This window comes from Crinia signifera, chromosome 1, assembly GCF_055691185.1.
Source record: "Crinia signifera chromosome 1, ASM5569118v1, whole genome shotgun sequence".
Lineage (NCBI taxonomy): Eukaryota > Metazoa > Chordata > Amphibia > Anura > Myobatrachidae > Crinia > Crinia signifera.
The window spans coordinates 321110577-321131418 of record NC_139217.1 but is presented as its reverse complement, the minus strand read 5'-3'; the positions used below and the strand labels follow the sequence as shown (position 1 = coordinate 321131418).

The window sequence follows — 20842 nt, the reverse complement described above, 5'->3', positions numbered from 1 at the left end:
GACAGGCAACATTTCCTTATTCTCCAAATGTTGACAGATGAAATGTCGACATTAGGGTTAGGCTTTGGGTGGCAGGGTTAGATTACAAGCACACTCACGGAATTACCAGAGGTGTAATTAGTGCATTACATGGGACCTGCGGCAATGATAGGACCCACCACTCACAGCATTGCCAGCAGTACTGTCATTATGTCACTCTACAATGTGTTGGTTAGACTGCATCTAGAATACGGAGTACAATTCTGGGCCCCGCACTATAAAATGGACATCCTAGAACTGAAAAAAAAGTTTGAAGAAGAGCAACAATGCTAATAAATGGGTTGGGAATTTAAAATATGAAGATAGATTGAACAAACTGGGATTATTTACGTTAGAAAAGAGACATTTAAGGGGAGACATTCTAAACATGTACAAATATATCAGTGGCCAATATAAGGAACTGTCAGGCACTCTTTTCTCCTTGAGGAAGGACTCTAGGACACGTGGGCATGAGTTTAGATTGCCCCCAGCTGACTGGCCACTCCCTCCTCCTCCCTGCTGAGCATACACACAGCCGCTGCCCACCAATGTTTTTTAAGGCAGTAATATATACAATCCCTATACAAAATGTATATATTACTGGCACCACTGCCCACAAACGTAATGTATAAGCCAGTAATGTATACATTGCTGGCACATGCCAGCAATGTATATGTAACTGGCACCACTGCCAACCAACATTGTGTATTAGCCAGTAATATATACATTGCTGGCACATGCCAGTAATGTATATATAACTGGCACCACTGTCCTTCAACGTAATGTATACATTGCTGGCAGATGCCCACCAATGTATATTTTGTAATGGTGGTAATGTATACATTGCTGTTGCAGGCCAGCAATGTATACGGTAACGCCACCACTGTTCACCAATGTATAATATGTTATGGCGGTAACTTATATGTATATATGTTACCGCCTCCGCTGCCCTCCAATGTATATTTTGTTAAGGCTGTAATGTATGCATTGCTAGCGCAGGCCAGCAATATATACGTCACCACCGCCACTGCCCTCCAATGTACATATAAAAACCAGTAATGTATATATATTGCTGGCACAGTCCAGCAAGGTATATACATTACCGGCTTATTCCTATTATACATTGGTGGCCAGTGGTGCAAGTAACGTATACATTTCTTGCCTGTGCAATGAAGGGGAAAATCATTTGATGGTGAATGGTTTTTACCTATGTGCACGGCAGCAAATGAAAGCGCAGCCGTGCAGGAGGTGTGGGATTTCACCCTGGAGGTGAGGCATGGGGTGGCATTTACCTGATCACTGGGCTCTAAACATATGCAGCCCAATGATCATCTGAATCAGGCCCCAAGAACAGAAATGCACTGAATAAAATTATCCCTGCTCCACCCTTGGAATTCAAACACCGCCCATTATGTAAATAGCCTTATAATGAAAGATTTTCAGCAAAGTCTTTTGCCTCCTGAAAATCTTTTGCTCTTAGGGGAAAATAGCTCAATGTGTACGCACTATTTTGGTGAAAGATAAATCTCTCAGAGATTTTGGCAGTCTTTTGAAATAGTGTGTATGGGCCTTAAGGCCCATACACACTTGAAGATTTTCATTTCAAAAGACTTTGCCAAAATCTGTGATAGATATATCTTTCACCAAAGTAGTGCGTACACACTGAGCTATTTTCCCCAAAGAGCGAGAGATTTTCAGGAGGCGAAAGACTTTGCTGAAAATCTTTCATTATAAATGGGCTGGGTTTGAATTCCAAGGGTTCCATACAGATGGAGCCGGCCTCTTTCTTGCAGGGGCTATTCTATCGCTAGCCCCCGCCAGCGGCTGGCTCTTGCGCGCGCAACGTGGCTACAGAGCTTTCTCCGCCACCTCCCCCGAGGCCCCTCGCCGCCCGACCCGCATCGCCGCCATCAAGGGACTGCCACCAATGTATATCTATTTAAATGCAAACTGCCCACCAATGTATTTATTTTATTTAATGGCATTCGAGGACTAGATGGGGGCGCAACTCCCCCCCCCCCCTCCGATCCCCCGGAGCGACTCGGTGGCCGATGCCACATCACCCGCCACCCCCGTGGAGGGATGCGGTCCTCACCACATCACCCGCATGCCTCTCCACCCCCCCCCCCCAGTGGAGCCATGCAGCGACGACCCCATCACCCGCCAGCCCCTTCCCTCCCTTGGAGCGATGCGGCCGCGGCTGCATAATTCCCCCATGGAGCAATGCGACAGCCACATCACCCCCCCCCCCCCCCCAGTGGAGCGGGTATATTTTATATATATATATTTTTTTTTTTTATATATATACATATAAATATAATATATAAATATTTTATTTATATATATATATATATTTTATATACATATATATAATATATATATTTTATTTATATATATATTTTATATATATATATATATAATATATATATTTTATATATATATATTTAATATATATAAATATATATATATATATTGCTGATGCATTTAAATTAATATATTGGTGGCAGTGGGCAGAAAATTAAACACATTGGGGGGCGGGGCCATCAGGGTGCACTATGTTGCCGGGGAGCAGTGCTCCAGCAGCCGGACGGATAGAAGATGACAGGAGCGGCGCGCTGTGGACCAGCTTCGTGAGTATGACAGGAGTGGGGGCGGGGGGAGGCAGCGGGGCGGTCCACCGGGCAGAAAGTGGTTAAGCTTTCAGCCCGGCAGGCGTACACACATGGCGATGATGGATGAAAAACCATCCATCATCGCCACATCTGCTGGTAAAACCAGCAGATGAACCACTTTACTAGCGATGATGCGGGAGCGCCCATCATCGCTAGTCGGCAATCTCTGGGGTATACACACTGGGCGATTTTCAGCCGAAAATCGCTCAAAACGGCTGTTTTGACCAATTTTCAGCTGAAAATCGTCAAGTGTGTATGGGCCTTTAAAGACAGCGGGACTATCCTACATAAATCTGGAAAGTTGGAAACGCCCTCTGAATCGCTTGCTTAAATGTATTAATAATAATCTTTTTAACCTCATATATCGGAATTTCTATTCTCTGTAAAGCGCTGCGGAATATGTGCGCGCTATATAAGAAATAAGAAATAAATAAATAAGTCAATAAGTAAAATACATTTCTCAGTTTTTAGAAATGTTCAATTTGTTATTCTTATCGAGTTCTGTCATTTCCTTACAGTATTTGGGATGCATTGAGGTTTTGCGGTCCATGAGATCTCTAGATTTCAACACAAGAACGCAAATAACAAGGTAATATAACTCTTATTTATCTCCCATGATATAAGCTAATATTTGTTGATAGCTGCCTAAAAGTACAAAAGGGGATTTTTGTAAGAACTTACCGTTCGAACCCCTTTCTCTGAGTCCATCCTGGTGACACAGCTCGACATTGGGATGTAGGAGGGTCCGCAGTAGCCAAGGCACCTGTGCTGAAAGTCTTTGGGAGCAGGCTCCTCCCTTCTGCATCCCATGATGCTTCAGTTCAACTTCTAAAGTACACTAGGATACATAACTCAGTACAATGCTCGAACATCTTATATGCACAATCATATAACCATAACATGTCACACATGAATGGTATAACTTACTGAGCGTAAGGGAGGGATCACTGTATCACCAGGATGGACTCAGAGAAAGGGGTTCGAACGATAAGTTCTTACAGAAATCCCCTTTTCTCTTTTGTCCATCCTGGGGACGCAGCTCGACATTGGGATGTTTACCAGCCGGTTCTTTGGGAGGGTACGCTCAGACTGACAGTTCTCATCACTGCCTGCCCAAATGAAGTGTTTTCCGATGCAAACTCATGAAATCTGTAAAATTTGGTAAAGGTGTGAACAGAGGACCAAGTGGCAGCCCTACACAACTGCTCCGCTGTAGCCCTGTGACGCACAGCTCACGAGGAAGCAACTGACCTGGTAGTATGGGCATTGATCCGTGAAGGAACAGGTCTACATACCTTAGTGTAAATGAAGGCAATCACTGACCTTAACCATCTAGCAATTGTCTGCTTAGAAGCAGGCCACCCTATTTTATGCACATCATACAGTAACAGGAGCAAATCAGATTTGCGAATGTCCTTTACCCTTTCCACGTAAATTCGCAAGGCACGAACAATGTCCAATTTCTTAAATTTGTCCTATTTCTTGCCCCCTCAGGCATGGAAAACACCGTAAGCACAATTTCCTGGTTTAAGTGAAAGGAAGATAGTACCTTAGGTAGAAACTAATGCAGGGTACACACCAGAACGACAAGGGCCCAATCTCATCAATCTAGATCCAATCCCGACCGTTTGGATGTAGATTGTAGGTAAATTGGGCCCTTTATTGCCTGTTCTGGTCTGATCCCGATCCAATGCGCGGCCCTGCGGGTCTGTTGGTCCTTATTCAGATCCTACCTGCAGCAGGTAGGATCTGAAAACGAAAATACACCCGGGTGCGGGTCGCCATCGGATCGGAAACCCGCTCACGGTGCACATCGTGAGCGGGTAGTGCGCTCCACATGATTGTGAGCGGGTCGCCCTGGTGTGTACCGGGCATTAGGCACTGTTCGAAGCACAGCCCTATCATCATGAAAAATTAAAAATTAAGACTTGCAGGACAAGGCTCCCAACTCTGACACACGCCTAGCCAACAAAAAAGCCAGTTTCCACAAAACATATTTAAGATCAGCCGATCTTAAAGGTTCAAAAGGAGGATTCTGTAATACAGACAGAACCAAAGACAAATCCCAAGGTGCCATAGGCTGCCTATATGGAGGTTTAAGTCTGATCATGCCCTGTAAAAAGGTCTGGACCTCAGGTAACAGAGCTACCCTCTTCTGAAAGAAAATAGACAATGCAGATAGCTGCACCTTTAAGGACTGTAAACCAAGTCCGGCTGAGAAACCATCTTGCAGGAATTCCAAAAGTCTAGAAACCTTGAACCTAGAAGTTTGAACTCTCTGACATTCACACCACCTGATGTAGATTTTCCAAACCCGATGGTAATTTGCTGCTGACACAGGCTTACGAGCCCTAAGCATGGTCTGGATCACTGCATTAGAAAACCCCTTCTTTTTTAATAGGGAGGTTTCATAAGCCACGCCATCAAATTGAGACGAGCTAGGTCCGGGTGTAGAAACAGTCTGTGCTTTAGCAAATCCTGCCGAAGAGGAAGACGCCAAGATTTCGTAGACAATCTCCTTATGTCGGAGTACCACGACCTCCTGGGATAGTCCGGTGCAATCAGAATAGCCTGCACCTTCTGAGACTTCACTCTCTTCAGTACCCACGGAATCATTGGAAACGGGGGGAACACATATACCAGGCTGAAATGCCATGGAACTGTCATGGTATCCACTACCCAAGCTGTCGGGTCCCTTGTCCGAGAACAGAACCTCGGCACCTGACAGTTGTTCCTGGACGCCATTAGGTCCACCTCTGGAAGCCCCCAGCGATCCACAATCTCCTGGAAAACCTCCTAATGAATTGCCCATTCTCACTCCAGCAGATCCACCCTGCTGAGGAAATCCGCTTCCACATTCTGGATCCCCGGAATGAACACAACCAATAGAGCAGGAATATTGATCTCTGCCCAGCTGAAAATCTGTGAGACTTCCTGCAATGCCATTTTTCTGCGAGTCCTGCCCTGATGATTCAGATAGCCACAGTCGTGGCATTGTCTGACTGCACACGTAGAGGCGACCCCTTCAGAAGATCCTCCGCCTGCAGAAGGGTATTCCAAACTGCCCGAAGCTCCAATATATTGATCGGCAGCCTGGATTCCTTCCTGGACCAGAGACCCTGCAATCGTAGGTGAAGGGCTACCACCCCCCAACCCCTGAGACTGGCATCAGTTGCAAAGTCTCCGTGTCTGTCCATCAGATCAGGGATTCTCTTGACTCATGAGACAGAACCAACTGTTCCTGTTTTCTGTCTTTGCGTTCCCTGACCAACATGATAGGATGTTCCACTGAAAAATCCTTGAGTGATACCTGGCAAACTGAAGTGTCTTGAAGCTTGCCACCATCTTGCCGAGTAATTTCACTCCCTGCCAAACCGTAGGAGCAGTAGCTTGTAAAATCATCAACACCAGCTGACGAATGTCCACTGCCTTGGATTCTGGCAGAAAAACTGTGAAGGTGGGTGTCCAAAATCACCCCCAGAAACTGCAGTCTCTGTGTGGGTGTCAAATGAGACTTGGGAAGGTTTAACACCCACCCTTGGTCTTGTAAAAAACTGCATTGCAATGATCAGATGTTCCTGAAGCTTTTCCGCAGACTCCGCCTTGAACAAAAGATCGTCCAAATAAGGTATAATTACTATTCCTCTCAGTCTGAGGGCCGCAGCCATGACGGCCATCACTTTTATAAAGACCCTCGGGCCGTAGCCAGAATGGAAGATCCTGGAATTGCAAATGAGTCTCCCCTATTGCAAAGCGGAGTAAGGACTGATGTTCCTTGCAGATAGGTACATGTAGGTAAGCATCCTGTATATCCACAGATGCTAGAAACTCTCCCAGTTCTATGCTTAATAGCATTGAACGCAGAGACTCCATGCGAAAATGATCCACCCATAGATGAAGATTTAAAGATTTTAAATTTAGAATAGGTCTGAAAGACCCGTCTGGTTTGGGACTAAGAAAAGGATTGAATAAAATCCCTTCTTTCCTCCTGAGGTATCGGGACCACTACCCCTTTTTCTTTGAGCGACAATGCTGCCCCCAAGAGGGCAGTCTGCATTCTGGCAGCCCATGACAAAGGTGTAGGGAGAAATCTCCTTGGGGGAACCCCCCTGAGATTTATCTGGTAACCCTTGGAAACAATTGAATAAACCCACGGATCCGTGGTGGGATATTTCCACCTGTCCCGAAACTGCAGGAGGCGCACCCCCAATCTGAGCCCAGAACGGGGAGTCTCCACCCCGTCATGCAGAGGACTTATCCTCTCCTTTTGACACATGCTTCTTTGTAAAGGCCCCGAACCGGGATTTGGATGCCTTCCCTCTACTGGCTGGGAACCTACCTCTTCCTGACTGTCCTCTGGTGGACGCTCCACCCTGAAAGGAAGAGCGAAAGGAAGGTTTAAAATCTCTGAATTTAGATCCAAAAGTCTTAGGTGTAATGGGAAGAAATGTACTCTTCCCTCTCATAGCCTGTTTTATAATGGCTTCTAGCTCTGTCCCAAAAAGCAACTCAGTTTCAAGCGACTTCTTGGACTCGCTGTCTGCCTCCCAGGCTTTTAGCCAAAGTGTTGGGGGGGGGGGGGGGGGTTTAACACAATTGCGCTGCTGAGTAATAAGTACACTCTGAGTAACGGCTTATTGATCAAAAATCACACTGGACACGGTCTATAGAGTTAATATTTTTATAGAAATGTAGAAAAGAAAAACATATAATTATACAGTACAATTTTAAAAAGCACCTAAATAATCTAAAAACATATATGACTATTGTCAAAACAGGTGTGTCTCCAAGGGTTGAATGAGCTTTCCAATAGTTTCCAAAAGTGCTCTTCTAGCTGAAAAAGACGTGGCAGAAACCTTGGACGCCATTCTTGCGCCTTCTTCACCAGCCTCACAAATGTACTCTGCTGCACATCTAACCTTTTCAGCTAAAGTAAAAGCCTCTGAATCAGGCTGGAGCTGACTGCCTAAGGCTTCTGCCCACATGTGGGGCACAAATCCCCTTGATCCATCTGTTCACATGTTAATTTAACCCTACAAAACTTGCACTTAAGTAACATGGCGCAAGCTCCCTCCTCCAAGGCAGCAGCATTACACCCTTCAGTCATATCTAATACACAGTGCACAATGTCAGGCAAAGCACACAATCATGTAACAGTGTACTTATATGTCTGCTTTTTGCTACCAGTGACCTCAGCGCTTTCCAGGAGAAGCTGCACTCTCTGTACACTGAAGAAAAAAAACCTTGTTTCAGCTCCGCAGCATGGAGAGAAATGGCGCCAGTACACAGAGCAGGAAGAGACCAAGTCTCTGCTTCAGCGGGGAAGGATAGCCTTTTTGGCGCCTGTGGCCGGAGCCTCCGGCACACGGACAATGGCGGCCGCGAGACTGAAAGGGTTAACCCCTTCAGCCCCGGCCGCCGGACAAACAAAGGGCGCTTGGCGCCAAAATTCAAACTGTACTGGCCCCTCTGTTCATGTGGGGGCGCCGCAGCCCCGGTTCCCCACCGGTGACTACGGGCACCCGATGTGCACCCCCTCCCTGGTATAGGCGACCGGCGCTGGGAGTATGGATTTCCCGGCATGCGGCACCCGCCAGGGGGATCCGGGAAGCATACACCCCGCAGCTGCCGGGTCAGCTCCGGCGGCTGCGCTGAAATGCCGCTGTTAACCCCTGGTGCGCCGGGCGCAGGGAACGGTGACTGCACCGCTCTGCCCCGGGCCCCAGGGGGAGGGAGATATGGGCTTGGGAGCGCTGCAGCCCGGATCAGCTCCGGAGGCTGCAGCGAGGCACCAGAGGTAACCCCTGGCATGCCGGGGGCGGCGTGCGGTGACTGCACCACGCTGCCCCGGGTGCAAGGGGAAGGAGGGGGGCCACCAATGGGGTATGGGTGCGCCGCAGCCTAGTCAGAGGCTGCGGCGGGCGGCATCAAAGTTTAACCCCTAGCGCGCTGGGGCTAGGCAGGAGCGGCTGTGCCGCAGAAGCCTCAGGAGCTGGGGGGAGAGACTGTGCCCGCTTCCCTTACATGGAAAGGAGTCCTGCAGCCAGGGTGTCTTTCCTGAGCTGCAGGATTAAGAGAGCCCAGTGCTGAGCACTGGGCACAATGTATAAAGCACACTGATTGTAGATATATTGTAAGTTATAGGTGCAGGCACTGAGCTGGGACTACAGGTCCCATGCTGCAGTGCTGCAGAGGCATGGAGGCTGTGCAAGGGCACAGGCTTGAAACAATGTATAAAATGTACAATGTATTTAACATGTATTGTAAGGTAAAAATGCACTTACTGTCTGTGTGTTCCAGGGGATCCAGGGTCCTGTGGGAGCTGCTGGATCCCCCTCCAAACTTTAACCCAAAAACAGAATACTTTCCCAGGCAGCCTCCAGGCTTGGAGCTGCTGGGATGGTAGCAGGGAACCTGAGCTTTCCAACAAGCTGAGTGGTTCCTTGGAGCTCCCTGGGGCTCTCCGTTGGCAAGCAGGAGACCCTGGCAGGGGATCAGGGCTGCCCATCTCTGAAGCTCACATCTGGGCCAGAGCTGCTCAGCTGTTCCCCTGACCAAATCCTGGAAGTACGTTTTGGAGGGAAACTTCCCCCCTAGCCAGACTGCCCTGCACCTGGGAGGAATCTGGCCCACCAGGTAGGCTGTGGCTCAGAGGAGTAACCACTCCCCTCTGTCCATAGGAGTCAATAGTGACTGTACATGTGCCTAGTGCATGCACGTCTCATGCACTTAAGGTGATTGGTTAAAGACCACAGGGTGGGCTTACCCCCTGTGGTACTGTGTGTTGGAGTAACATAAAAGGAGGGCCTGTGAGCCCAAGTTGTTGTACTTCTGCCTGTATCTGAATGCTGTAAACATCTGTATGCTGTATACCTCTGAAAGGAGAAGAGATCTTTTCAGATCTATTGGCAATAAACCATCTTTTGCCCAAGAAGTGTGCTTCATCTGCGACCAACAGAATTAATTGCAATAATTCCGTTCTCCGGCTGTTCTGGGCATAGCATCCAGCGTCTCCGAGTCTCCGTTCTGCCAGCTACCAAACCAGAGGTCTGGTCCGTGTCCAGTGGGGGACCAGTCGACACCAGCAGCGTGTCGACGCAGGTAGTACTCAGGTGCCCGCGATTGGGCCTGAGGAGGTATCCGTGGTTCCAGACGCCACATAGGAGGAGTCTGGTGGTGGCAGCGATAACCCCGCCCACTGCGTAGTGGGTGGAGTCAGTAACAGGCGGTTACTGACGGTAACAGGGAATCCCCTATTGGCCAGGTCCCGTGAGACCAGGAACCGCTATCTGTGGACCCGAAGGGCGTAGCTAGAGCTAAGGGCAGGCGTCCGGTCACAGCGCCTTTCCCCCTTTTGCCGCTCCCACAAGTGTTTTTCCTTACCTCCATTGCCTCCCCTTCTTTATGGGACCATTTGGAGTTGTCCAGCAATGCTGGACTCCTGTAATAGACTTCACCTCCCTAGTGGGATTTCAGTCTATAAGCCCTTCCAAGATGGCGGTCACCATCGCAGAGTGTCCATCCCCCACAATCCACTTCTATGCAAGGAGCCGGTTCAGGACACCCCCAGGGCCCAGGAAACCTCTCTTGCGTAGAAGTTAAGCGCTGTGTAGAGGGAGCAGACAGCATCCTTCTGCACACAGAGAGCTGACAGGACGCGCTTCTGTCAGCCTCTGCTGCGCTCTCAGTGTGTGTAAACTTCTGTAAGAAGTAACAGGCAGAGAAAGAATAGGGTTTGTCACGGTAGTGGTGCACATCTACCGTGACAAACCCTATTCTTTCTCTGCCTGAATCCATACATATTTGTCCTGTGGTAGCACACCCCCTGGGAGTCTACAACAAATTATTGACGCTATACCCACACGGGGGGCCACCTGTTTATATAGGTATATAATATTGTCTTGTGCGTCTGACCACCCAAAATCGTACTTTGTAAGAAGTAACACACTGGAAAACCTGCTCTAACTAGTGAGTTAATAATATAATAAAAAACCTAGCTACTTCTGATAAAAATCCAAAGAAAAAAGGCGGCTGCAGCAGCAGCCGATCAGCATAGCACCCACTCCTGTGGGCACCTAAAACGAACTGAAGCATCATGGGATGCAGAAGGGAGGAGCCTGCTCCCAAAGATTTTTAGCATAGGTGCCTTGTCTCCTGCGGACCCTCCTACATCCCAATGTCGAGCTGTGTCACCAGGATGGACGAAAGAGAAAATTAGTTTAAATTATAACATGTATGTGTCAATATACTAATGCCTTGTGAAGAGATAAAGTGAGTGGAGATAGCACTAGCCAGTCAGCTCCTAACTGACATGTTGCAGGCTGTGTTTAAAAATGACAGTTAGGAGGGTTGTGGATTATTAGGTTTACAGTGTGTAGGTTGACATTCAATTGATTGTAGGTCGACACTTGAAAAAGGTCAACATGGTGTATGTTGATATTGACAAAAGCAATGACACAAGTTTTTATTGTTATTTTGGTGTCTATGTTGACCTAGTGACTGTCGACCTATCGACACTCCAAGGCTGTGGCGGCTCCAGAGGTGGGTCTGCAGGGCAGTTCAAATAGGGGAGCCACACCTACTGCCAACTGTCATCCTAAACTGACTCACTGCATTTGGTGCATCTTCCCTATTTAAACTTTGGACTGCACTGCAGCCCCACCTCTGGATCTGCCACTGCTCCAGGGCTTAGTAGATAGACCCATTAAAATGGTAAAATCATTTGACTTCGTTTTAAAGATCAATTTCCGCATGTAGACAGGATTTTCTACACAATTACTGTGCTCTGAGAAATAAGCATTTGGTCATGTACAGACATAAGTTAGATGTAATACCTCATTCCATTATAAATAAATTAAGAAATGTAAAGAAGACAGTGACAATGGTGATGGAATATCAGCAGTGGTGGTTGTTCCAAAGCATGGGTTAGCTAACAATACAGATTACTACTGAAGGCAGCACTAGCATTACCAAAAATATATCACAGATGGGCTCATTGGTTATTGATAAATATGTCCCTGGGGTATGCAGGACCCTACAGTGGACACACTGTGGGCTCCTGTATACCCCTGTGTAGTATTGATAATAACAAGAGGTTTTGTCTTACTAGCTCTTGGAATTAGATATTAAAACAGTGAAAACTGTTATACTGTATCTGGATAATAAAAAAAAGGGTGCTTGGATACTAAAATAGCAGGTAAAAAAGGAAGGATCTAGGCATTATAGCAGTGGACTCTTTTATTCAGTAAGATTATTAAGTGAAATTACAATGAAATTGTAACTGTGTACAAAAGGGCAAAAAGATGTGAATTAATACTGGTTTCTTTGCTGTGAAATAGACATGTAATTATTTTTACATCGGACTATATTAGTTTTATTGTTCTCTGGACAGTGATAACTGATTTAAATATAAATTGGGCAATAAAGTTCTGATCTAATATACAATTTTTCTTATTTTGGAACGATACTCTAGAACAGCATATATACTGTAGAATATGTTTTGGGCTATTATTTACACTATTGACCTGATGCATAGCTTGTTATTAAAACACGTGTTTAATGTGCTTTATTTACAGTTGTACAATGTTGCCACTTAAAATCTGTATGCTATTACATGATACCCTCCATCATTATGCACACCAGGACCACATCTATACTTGGTGTAACCTGAATATCTAAAAAAATGAGTACTTGCATTTCCACCCAGTTCTGCATAGCCTGTAGAAGGTACTGTACATTGAAACAACCCACACATTAACATTAACATCGACCCCTGCCTGTTCTATTCACAATAGATTAATTGTTCATAGATAAATTTATAGTAATTATATTTATTTAAATGAAATTCAATAAAAAGTTGTGTAGTGTGCTTCTGTCATGTCAGGCAAATCTTATGGACCTGGGTTAGACTCTTTGGTGGTACAGCAAGTGGCGCTTGATGCAGAAAGATAAAGCGCTTTATGAAGGACTTGACCAGGCTGGAATAGTCTATAGAACCCAGACAGAGGGCCTTATTCTGGTTGGTGCGGCCGGGTTGTACGCGTACGTTCCGGGGTTTTTCATGATCTGCGCATGTGTACAATCGCCAATGCGCAGGCGCGAACACTCCACAACGCTTACGGACGGGTCTCTCCGTGCGAAAAAACCTGTACGCGAGAGTACGGGCATTGGGGGCGGCATAGGGGCGTGTTGAGGGGAGCGGCCGAAATAATGAGGGAAAATGGGCGTAAATACGGGGGTGTGCACCAAAAATGAACGGTGCTACTACCGCACGATCGCCTAAAGCACCGTTCATTTCGGACACAAAACAGGCGGCCGCCAACCGCCACCTCAGACCACCCCTACAGATACCGCATGCCAGCGTGCGCCTGGGTTTTCTAATTTACGCTGATTACTACTCAAACACATACACCTGAATGTAATAAGCAATGCTGCAGTCTATTAAGTCCAAACCATGATTTCACTACCTGCAAGCCACACACAGCACTCAAACACATTGGAAGCTTATCTTTCTATACTTCTCGACATTTAAAGGTTTGTTTAATTTAAGGTAAGAATCTTTTTAAGACCTGCTTATATATGCTAAGGTAGGTATTTGTTAAACAGTTAGACACATTCACTACGTGCTTTCGTAGACTTTACACAGTAGCACACTCAATCTACACAAGTCGACATGTGTCAACGTGTTCACTCTAATACAAACATAGGTTTTGTATTTATGATACAATAACATAAACCACATCTAACACCTACAAAGGATGTTTCAGCAATGTTTTAAGCCCATGCCCACTATTTTGCACACAATCTTCAATTGAGTTAATAGAAAACAATAATTGAATAACAATTAGAATAATTAATTAATTGTCAGAATTGTAGTTGATAGGCAAGATTTGCAGGTCCATATATGTGAAGGGTATGCCAGCGTGCACGGACGTACGCTCACTCTCACGAGCGGTGACATAAGCTGAGTTTTCTATTGAAAACAATAGGGACCCGTCCGTGCAAGCTGGCGTACGCTCAGATAGCCGCAAGAAGTCGGTGGGAAGACGGACGAGAGACGTCTGTAAACGGTGGCGTACGCTCTGTTGTACGCCAGTTGTCGGAGTGTAAGGGCTGGTCCGTCCGTGTACGTTGGCATACGCTCAATTGTACGCCACTCCCCTTCGACGTTGTTTCTGGCCGTACGTATGTGGCTGAGTTGTGGGTGGACTTAACCCCAACGGCCGCGTACGGAGAGCGTACGTTAATAGTGAACGTACGCACGTTTGGCCGCTCCGATCAGAATAACCTCCTGAATGTGGTGAACCAGGCTAAACCTGTGGAGCAGGATAACTGGGAGCCAGGGAACTATAACAGATCCAGAGAACAGGATACACCTGGAATACATTTGGGATTAACCCAGCGAGGAGGACAATTTTGAAACTGGTGTGTTGTGTTAAACCAGTTGGCTATAGAAGCCTTTACTTGGTCAATCTTGGTCAATCTTTTACATCTTCCAGATAGAGGGAGGCATATGCAGCTTGGGCCTCCCCTATTAGCAGAGGGGCAATCCGTAGGGCCCAGGACTCTTGAGCCAAGCATGCAAGGTAGCAACTCTTTCAAAGGTTGCAAGAAAGGCCTCCACGTCGCCTGAGACCTGAATTTTCCAGAGCATTCACTGTTGCTTGCTGCAGTTTGAAGAAGTCCAACGTCTGTTGCAGGCCTCCATGGTCACCTGTTGAGGATCCTCTACACAGGACACACTTATCCCACTTCTGATACCACACTGTAGTGGGTAAGTTCCAGACGATCAATCTGTGCAGAGGTATTGCAAACAAGTAAGCTTTATTCCCGGCTGACAGGCATAGCCACAATAATAGCTCCTTACAAAGGATACCATCAACAGTTCAAATATAACAGTTCAGCTTACTTGAAGGTAGCAGTGCAACTAGGCAGAGAGTGCAGATTCCTCTAGGGCAGAGAGCTGCTAAAGGTGCAGCCTCTCCCAGAGATTCCCCTATACTAACTCATCTGGCCTGGTTTTTATATCTTAGCTGGTCTTAAGGGTACTTGTTTCCTAGCACGGTGCCCATCGCATGGCATCGTGTACCTTATTTAGTGGTGTGCGATGCTATTCTTGTACAATTAAATATTGCATAGCATCACATGCCAGCAAATGGGATGCGATGCGATTTTTAATTGTACAAGCAGCCATGCCATGAGATGTGATGGGAGCTTACAATGAGATGTAACCCCCAGTATCCACACCATCCCGAAGCGTGGCGAGCGCAGCGGTACGCATCCTCCGACCTTTTCATACCCCCAATTTCCACGGCGGCGTGGAGTTCATTTTAGTGTGGGACGCGGAATACGAACCCGAAGAGTGGCGAGCGCAGCTCGCCACACTATCTAAAATCAACTCCTTGCCGACGTGCATAGTGGGGGTATGAAAAGGTAGGAGGACGCATACCGCCACCGCTCGCCATGCTTCGGGATGGCGTGGATACTGGGGGTTACATCTCATTGTAAGCACACATCTCATGGCATGGGTGCTTGTACAATTAAAATCGAATTGCATCGCAACGTATCGCATGCAGCAATATTCCAGGGGGATGCGATGAGATTTTTAGGAGCCCATACGATGGAAATCGTGGGCGCCATTCTAGGAAACAAGTACCATCTTAAGTAAGGAAAGGGTGTGGTTCTGAGCTGCAGGTGATTAACCCTTCCCTCATCATGTGGGAAAGACCCACTCTGCCACACTAGCAAATGGTTATTTGCATGTGCAAGGCATGGAAGAAGCCCATCTTTAATAGAGTGCTAGACATGCCCCTAGTGAATGATGAGAACCAGAGTCAGCCACAAGGTCATTCTCATTCCCACTAGACCATGCCATATTTGGGTGCCAATTTTAAATGATAAAATGTTGTCTGTATACATATGTTTGCATGTAAAACACCAGCAACCATTGCTATGAGCTCGGCCACTAGAACATCAAAACCCCCGCCCATTAATTGAGAAAGCCTTGGCTTCTGAGGATACAGTCTGTGGAAGATTTTTTTTTTTTCAGTCTATCTGCAGATAGATTTCTCTGATCAATAGACCTACCAGTGGATCATAAATTCTACCGAGATTGCACATATTTGGAGGCAAGAATATTTGTACTTTAAAATCTTAACCACAATCCACATGGACTGCAAGTGCCCTGACAACCCATTTGTAAAAACCTGGAAAATAAAGCCTGCGTATGTAATCAATTTACTAATAGCTGAATTCAGCTGATTTGCCATGTTTATGAATGGCATCTTCAGCCAAATTCGGGTGTACTAATGAGTACACCATCAGTAGAATTCAGCTGTATGGCCATGAGTTCTACGGTGGTTGGCTCATTTACTAACATTCGTACTGATGAATTGGCTGGGAATTCAGCAGAAAATCGTAATCTAAAATGCAACACATTTTCCATCCATATTTTGGTGGAAAGTAAAATAAACTGAAAAAAATTATATTTTGCTGAAAACATTAAATAAACAAATAATAAAAAAATTGCGTGGGGTCCAATATAACCAGCCCTGGGATTTTTGAGCCGGTGTTGTTGCAGAAATATAAGGAACAAAATGATTAGTGCTCCCCTGTATTTCTATAGCCACCAATGGGCACTTGGTGGGTGCATGCATATCTAAGTGCATGCTCGTCAGTAAGTGGGCGGGGATTTCAGCTGCCTGCCCCCCGGGAAATGCCCATGAAACGCTGGGCGTTCCCATGGGGGACTCGCCTGGCCTGCCGCCCTGCCATTGAGTGCGTGCGCCTGGCAAACACCCTGTATCCGTACATGTGCAGAAATGCACACCATCGCCCCCCGCCCCCCGAAGGGATTAGAATACCCCCCCTTAGTTTGTTTACACTTGCAGCTCCTCCTTGGGAATGAGGGATTGAGGGGAAACTAGCATCACTGGGGCTTTACTCAGCCTATCAGGAGGGGCTCCGCACCTCATAGCCTCATATGCTTATATGATCTAGATCAGGGCTGGGCAACACCGGCCCTCCAGATGTTATTGAACTACACATCCCAGGATGCTTTGCATTAGTTTTGCTATGTGGCCATGCTGAAACTGATGCAAAGCATGCTGGGATGTGTAGTTCATCAACATCTGGAGGGCCGGTGTTGCCCAGCCCTGATCTAGATGTTTAAGTCAAAAATAGTTAAAAAGTCAATGTTTGTGATGGGTGTTAAGTAGGAAATTGGCATGTGCTGTATAAATATCTTAATATTAAAAACTGATTTAAATGTATATGGTACTGCAAATATGACTATACTGCTGTTAGTCATCTTAGTCACCATCTGCTTGAAAAGCTTCAGATGGATCTATGTGATATATCCAAGCTGTATTAGTATTCTTTATCTACACATTAAGGGCCTCTCTCTGCACAAGTTACATCTGCCCCCTGCAGTGCACATGGTTTTGTCCATCTAAGACGGATTTTGTCAGAAAGAGTGAACTAGAATAAGGCCCTAAGTTATGTAATATACTGAAGCATCCTTTTAGCAACATATACAACTTTTTTGAATCAAAAACTCTCTAATTTTGAATAGCTTAGATCAAAGCCACAAGAACTATTTCAGGGTCTCTTATTTATAGAATGCAGACTACGGGGCTTATTCAGACCTGATTGCAGGGCTGGAACTTTTTGTAGCCCTGCTATCAGTTAGCCCCCTCCCTGCCTGAAAGAAGGGCCACCCCTGTGCAAATGGCTTTGCAGCCGCACTAAGAGGGGAAAATCCAGTCACCATCGATGGCTGATAGCCGTGGGAAGATCAGGGCCACTGATGACGTCAGTGGCCCTCCCTCTCAACAGACAGGCCCATCTGTGTTATTGTGCAGAACTCCCAGAAAATGCTGGGATGCCACCCAAAAAAGCTGTCCGTGGCTGTCCGTTTGTGCGTGCGAACAGTCTTCAGGGTCCTCCTATAATCGACACGGCTACGATCAGGGCTGAATCAGGCCCTACATGTGTGGCTGGAGCAAGTTTTAATTTGCAAAAAAGCAGGAATTGATCTTTGGCAACAAAAAAGTTGACCAATGACAGGTTAAGCTCACTTATATATCTAATACAGGCAATAAGCAATTCAATGACACTGCCATCAATATCCTGGGTAATTGTAAGTGAACGAGGTTATTCAGACCTGATAGCATGGCTGCTACCTTCTGGTGTATGGGGGTCTTTTGACGTGTTTAGTTTATTAAAGCGCTAGGTATCCAAGAAGAGATAGCAGAGAGACAGTTGGAAATACAAGTGAGGAGAACAGAAGAGAGATCAAGAGAGAGGAGAGGTCAAATTAGAAAATTAGCTAATCTAAAAAATAATAGCACCTCCTTTGCCTCTCTATACCTCACATAGGGCCAGATGCACTAAGCTTCAAAAGTGATCAAATAGATAGTGATAAACAACCAGCCAATCAGCTCCTACCTGCCATATCACAGACTGTGTTTGAAAAATGTCAGGCAGGAGCTGATTGGTTGGTTGCTTACCCATCTCTTTTTTACCACTTTTGAAGCTTAGTGCATCTGGCCCCTAGAGAGAATGTATAGAGAATATGGGCGGGATGTATTAATATACATCGCCGCCCTTCGCCTGATAGCCACCGAGATGCTGCCGCATATGTACTAACATATGTGGCTAGCATCGGGTTGCGGTGACGGAGACCCCCGCAATACCTGTGATGTGGTGTGCGGGGGTCTCAGTCACATCCCGGCTGCTGCCAGTGTCCCCCTGCGTTTCCCCCTCCCCCTGCAGCCGGATGTCCTCCCGGCTGTGACACCTGCTGGGGGAGGAGGAGATCGATGGAGGACAGGAGGGAGGGGCACGCGGGCGGTGATAGGAGCCCATAGGCTTCTATAGGGTATCGCCACCCAGAGGGGCGGACGGGTAATGGTACATAGGAAAATGCGGTAAAACCCCCGTTTTACCGCATTTTCCCTTAATACATCCCGCCCTATATGAGAGAGAGAAAAGGAGAAGACCAAGAACAGAGCCTTGGCGGACACCTACATTCAGTAGAAGCCCAGGGGAAGTGGAGTCATGACACGAGACTGAGAAGGAGCGGTCTGAGAGGTAGTAAGATAGCCACGAGATACTGTAGCAGTATCATGCAGACCAAGGGAGTGAAGGGGTACACTAGATCGTAGGGATTTGCTAAATTGACATACGGATGCCAGCGTAAGTATTTTTCTGCTAGTGCATACTACAGAAATGCATATTTTATGCACATAAACATCATAAGCTCCTTGTACACTGTCAACATTGAACATTGTGCAATCTCAAATCTATAGCTTGAACATCTGCACTACACTGGGCTCTGGCCCAATGTGCTGGTAAATCTGGTGCTTATTTCTGTGTGCTATAGCTGCAATTTCACTGAAGCTTTTTGCACGGCCCTGCTGTCAGTACAGGAATGTCTGTTACCATGGAGAATTATAGGCTTACTAAACAGCTAAAGTGATTTACCAAGTGGAAGACAAAGTTTAATAAAGGAAAACGGAGCCACCAATGTATCATGAATATTCTATTTTCATATGCTGATGAAATTTAATTTTGATATATCATGGCAATGATGTGGAGCAAACTGTTTTGTTTTCACAGCCAACAATCTAATGTGTAAATTTACTAAGATGGGAGTTCTATTGAAGATGGAATGTTGCCCAAAGCAACCAATCAGATTGTACTTCTTATTTGTTTAGCACCTTCTAGAAGATAATAGATAGTCTCTGATTGGTTGCTATGGGCAACACCCCATCTTCAATAGAACTCCCAATTCAATACATTTACTCCCAAATACCTGTGAAACTTTAAGCCAACGGTTTCATTATATAAAACATGTAAATGCTATGTGTTATTTTTATCAGGGTAAAGTATCAGAAACCAAATTTTCTGTCCTTTGTACTTTTCTAATCTTTGTGTAGGTATACTATTCATATGCTCATAGTTTAACATAGGATCACTGAATTAAGGAAATAAAGCCATATCAGTGAGGTGTGTAATGTCGATAGCTAGGGAGGCACTGGCTAGTACCAGAGCCAGATTTACACATACATATATCATTTTGGTGAAGTCCACAATTGAAGTTGTGGTTAGAAATATGAAAATTAAACTGCAGGTTTTCTTTTAAGGACAACTAAGGTCACATATTTAACTTGGGAGCACACAAGAGAGCATATTTTTTCCACATGAGAGCCAGAGTTGTAACAACAAGTTGGCCAGTATGGCACTCGCCAGTGATGCTAATCAAGGGGGGGGGCGGGGGGTGTTAGGGGCGAGGGGGCCCAGCCTGTCAATCCATTCCCTATGGGGCCTGTCTGACACCCAGGTGTGCTTCTCTCATCTATTACTTTATACAAATTCTACTGCTGCAACTTACTACATTTTTTAGAATCCATCTACTTTGTGTTTTGCATGTTGTGACAAATTGAGAAAAATAGCCAAGATGTGGGGGCGTGGCTTGACCGAGGAGGTGTTAGGACGCAGAGTGGGTGAGCTCCGTTAAACTCTGTATTCCCATCCTGCCTGGGGGAGCTTAGGCACCTCAGACCCACTCACTTCCACCCCTAAAGCTCTGCTGTACCTGGCGCACCGATCAAAGTGTGTATCGACAGCCTGTTGTGGACGCTGTGAATCTCCCGGCCTGACACGCTTTGGGCTCCCTCCTGCGTGCGGCGGGCGCCATCTTGGAGACTCCTTCCATCAACGCATATCTCTGGTCCCTGCCCTGCTGTGCCTGCTGATAGCCTGCTTTTCTGGTCTCCATTGAGCGGCCATCTGTAACCGCTGCCCTTGTTGGTTATCCGAGGGTCACTACCTGAGTGAGTACTTTCGGGAGAGCAGTGCTTGGCTTGCCCTGTGTTGCATCCTTGGGTTATATAGGCACCCGGTCAAAATTTTAGAACCCTTGGGGGGGGATACACGGCTCTCACCACCTGCGTTCATCTACCCCCTAAACTATGCAAGGGTAGCCGAGACTGCTGCAGTCTGCTTATCCTGCGAATCTGGTGGTGTGCTAGCCACCACCAATCTATTGGAACTATTGCCCCTGGTATATAATTCAACATGGCGGCCTCAACTAAACTCCTGCTACAAGCTATTTATGCCTCTACCGACAGACTCCTGGCTAAGCTCGC

The 20842-nt window shown here is 46.3% G+C and overlaps 1 protein-coding gene across 3 annotated transcripts in view; it reads left to right on the top strand.

The window, feature by feature from the left end:
- Positions 1 to 20842, top strand: part of SHC3 (SHC adaptor protein 3) — a 185540-nt gene that overhangs the window by 95274 nt on the left and 69424 nt on the right. For all 3 annotated transcript variants that reach the window (XM_083187450.1, XM_083187442.1, XM_083187432.1), the window contains one exon: positions 3209 to 3279. In XM_083187450.1, coding sequence (XP_083043576.1) covers positions 3209 to 3279 — 71 coding nt within the window. The remainder of the gene's footprint in view (positions 1 to 3208; positions 3280 to 20842) is intronic.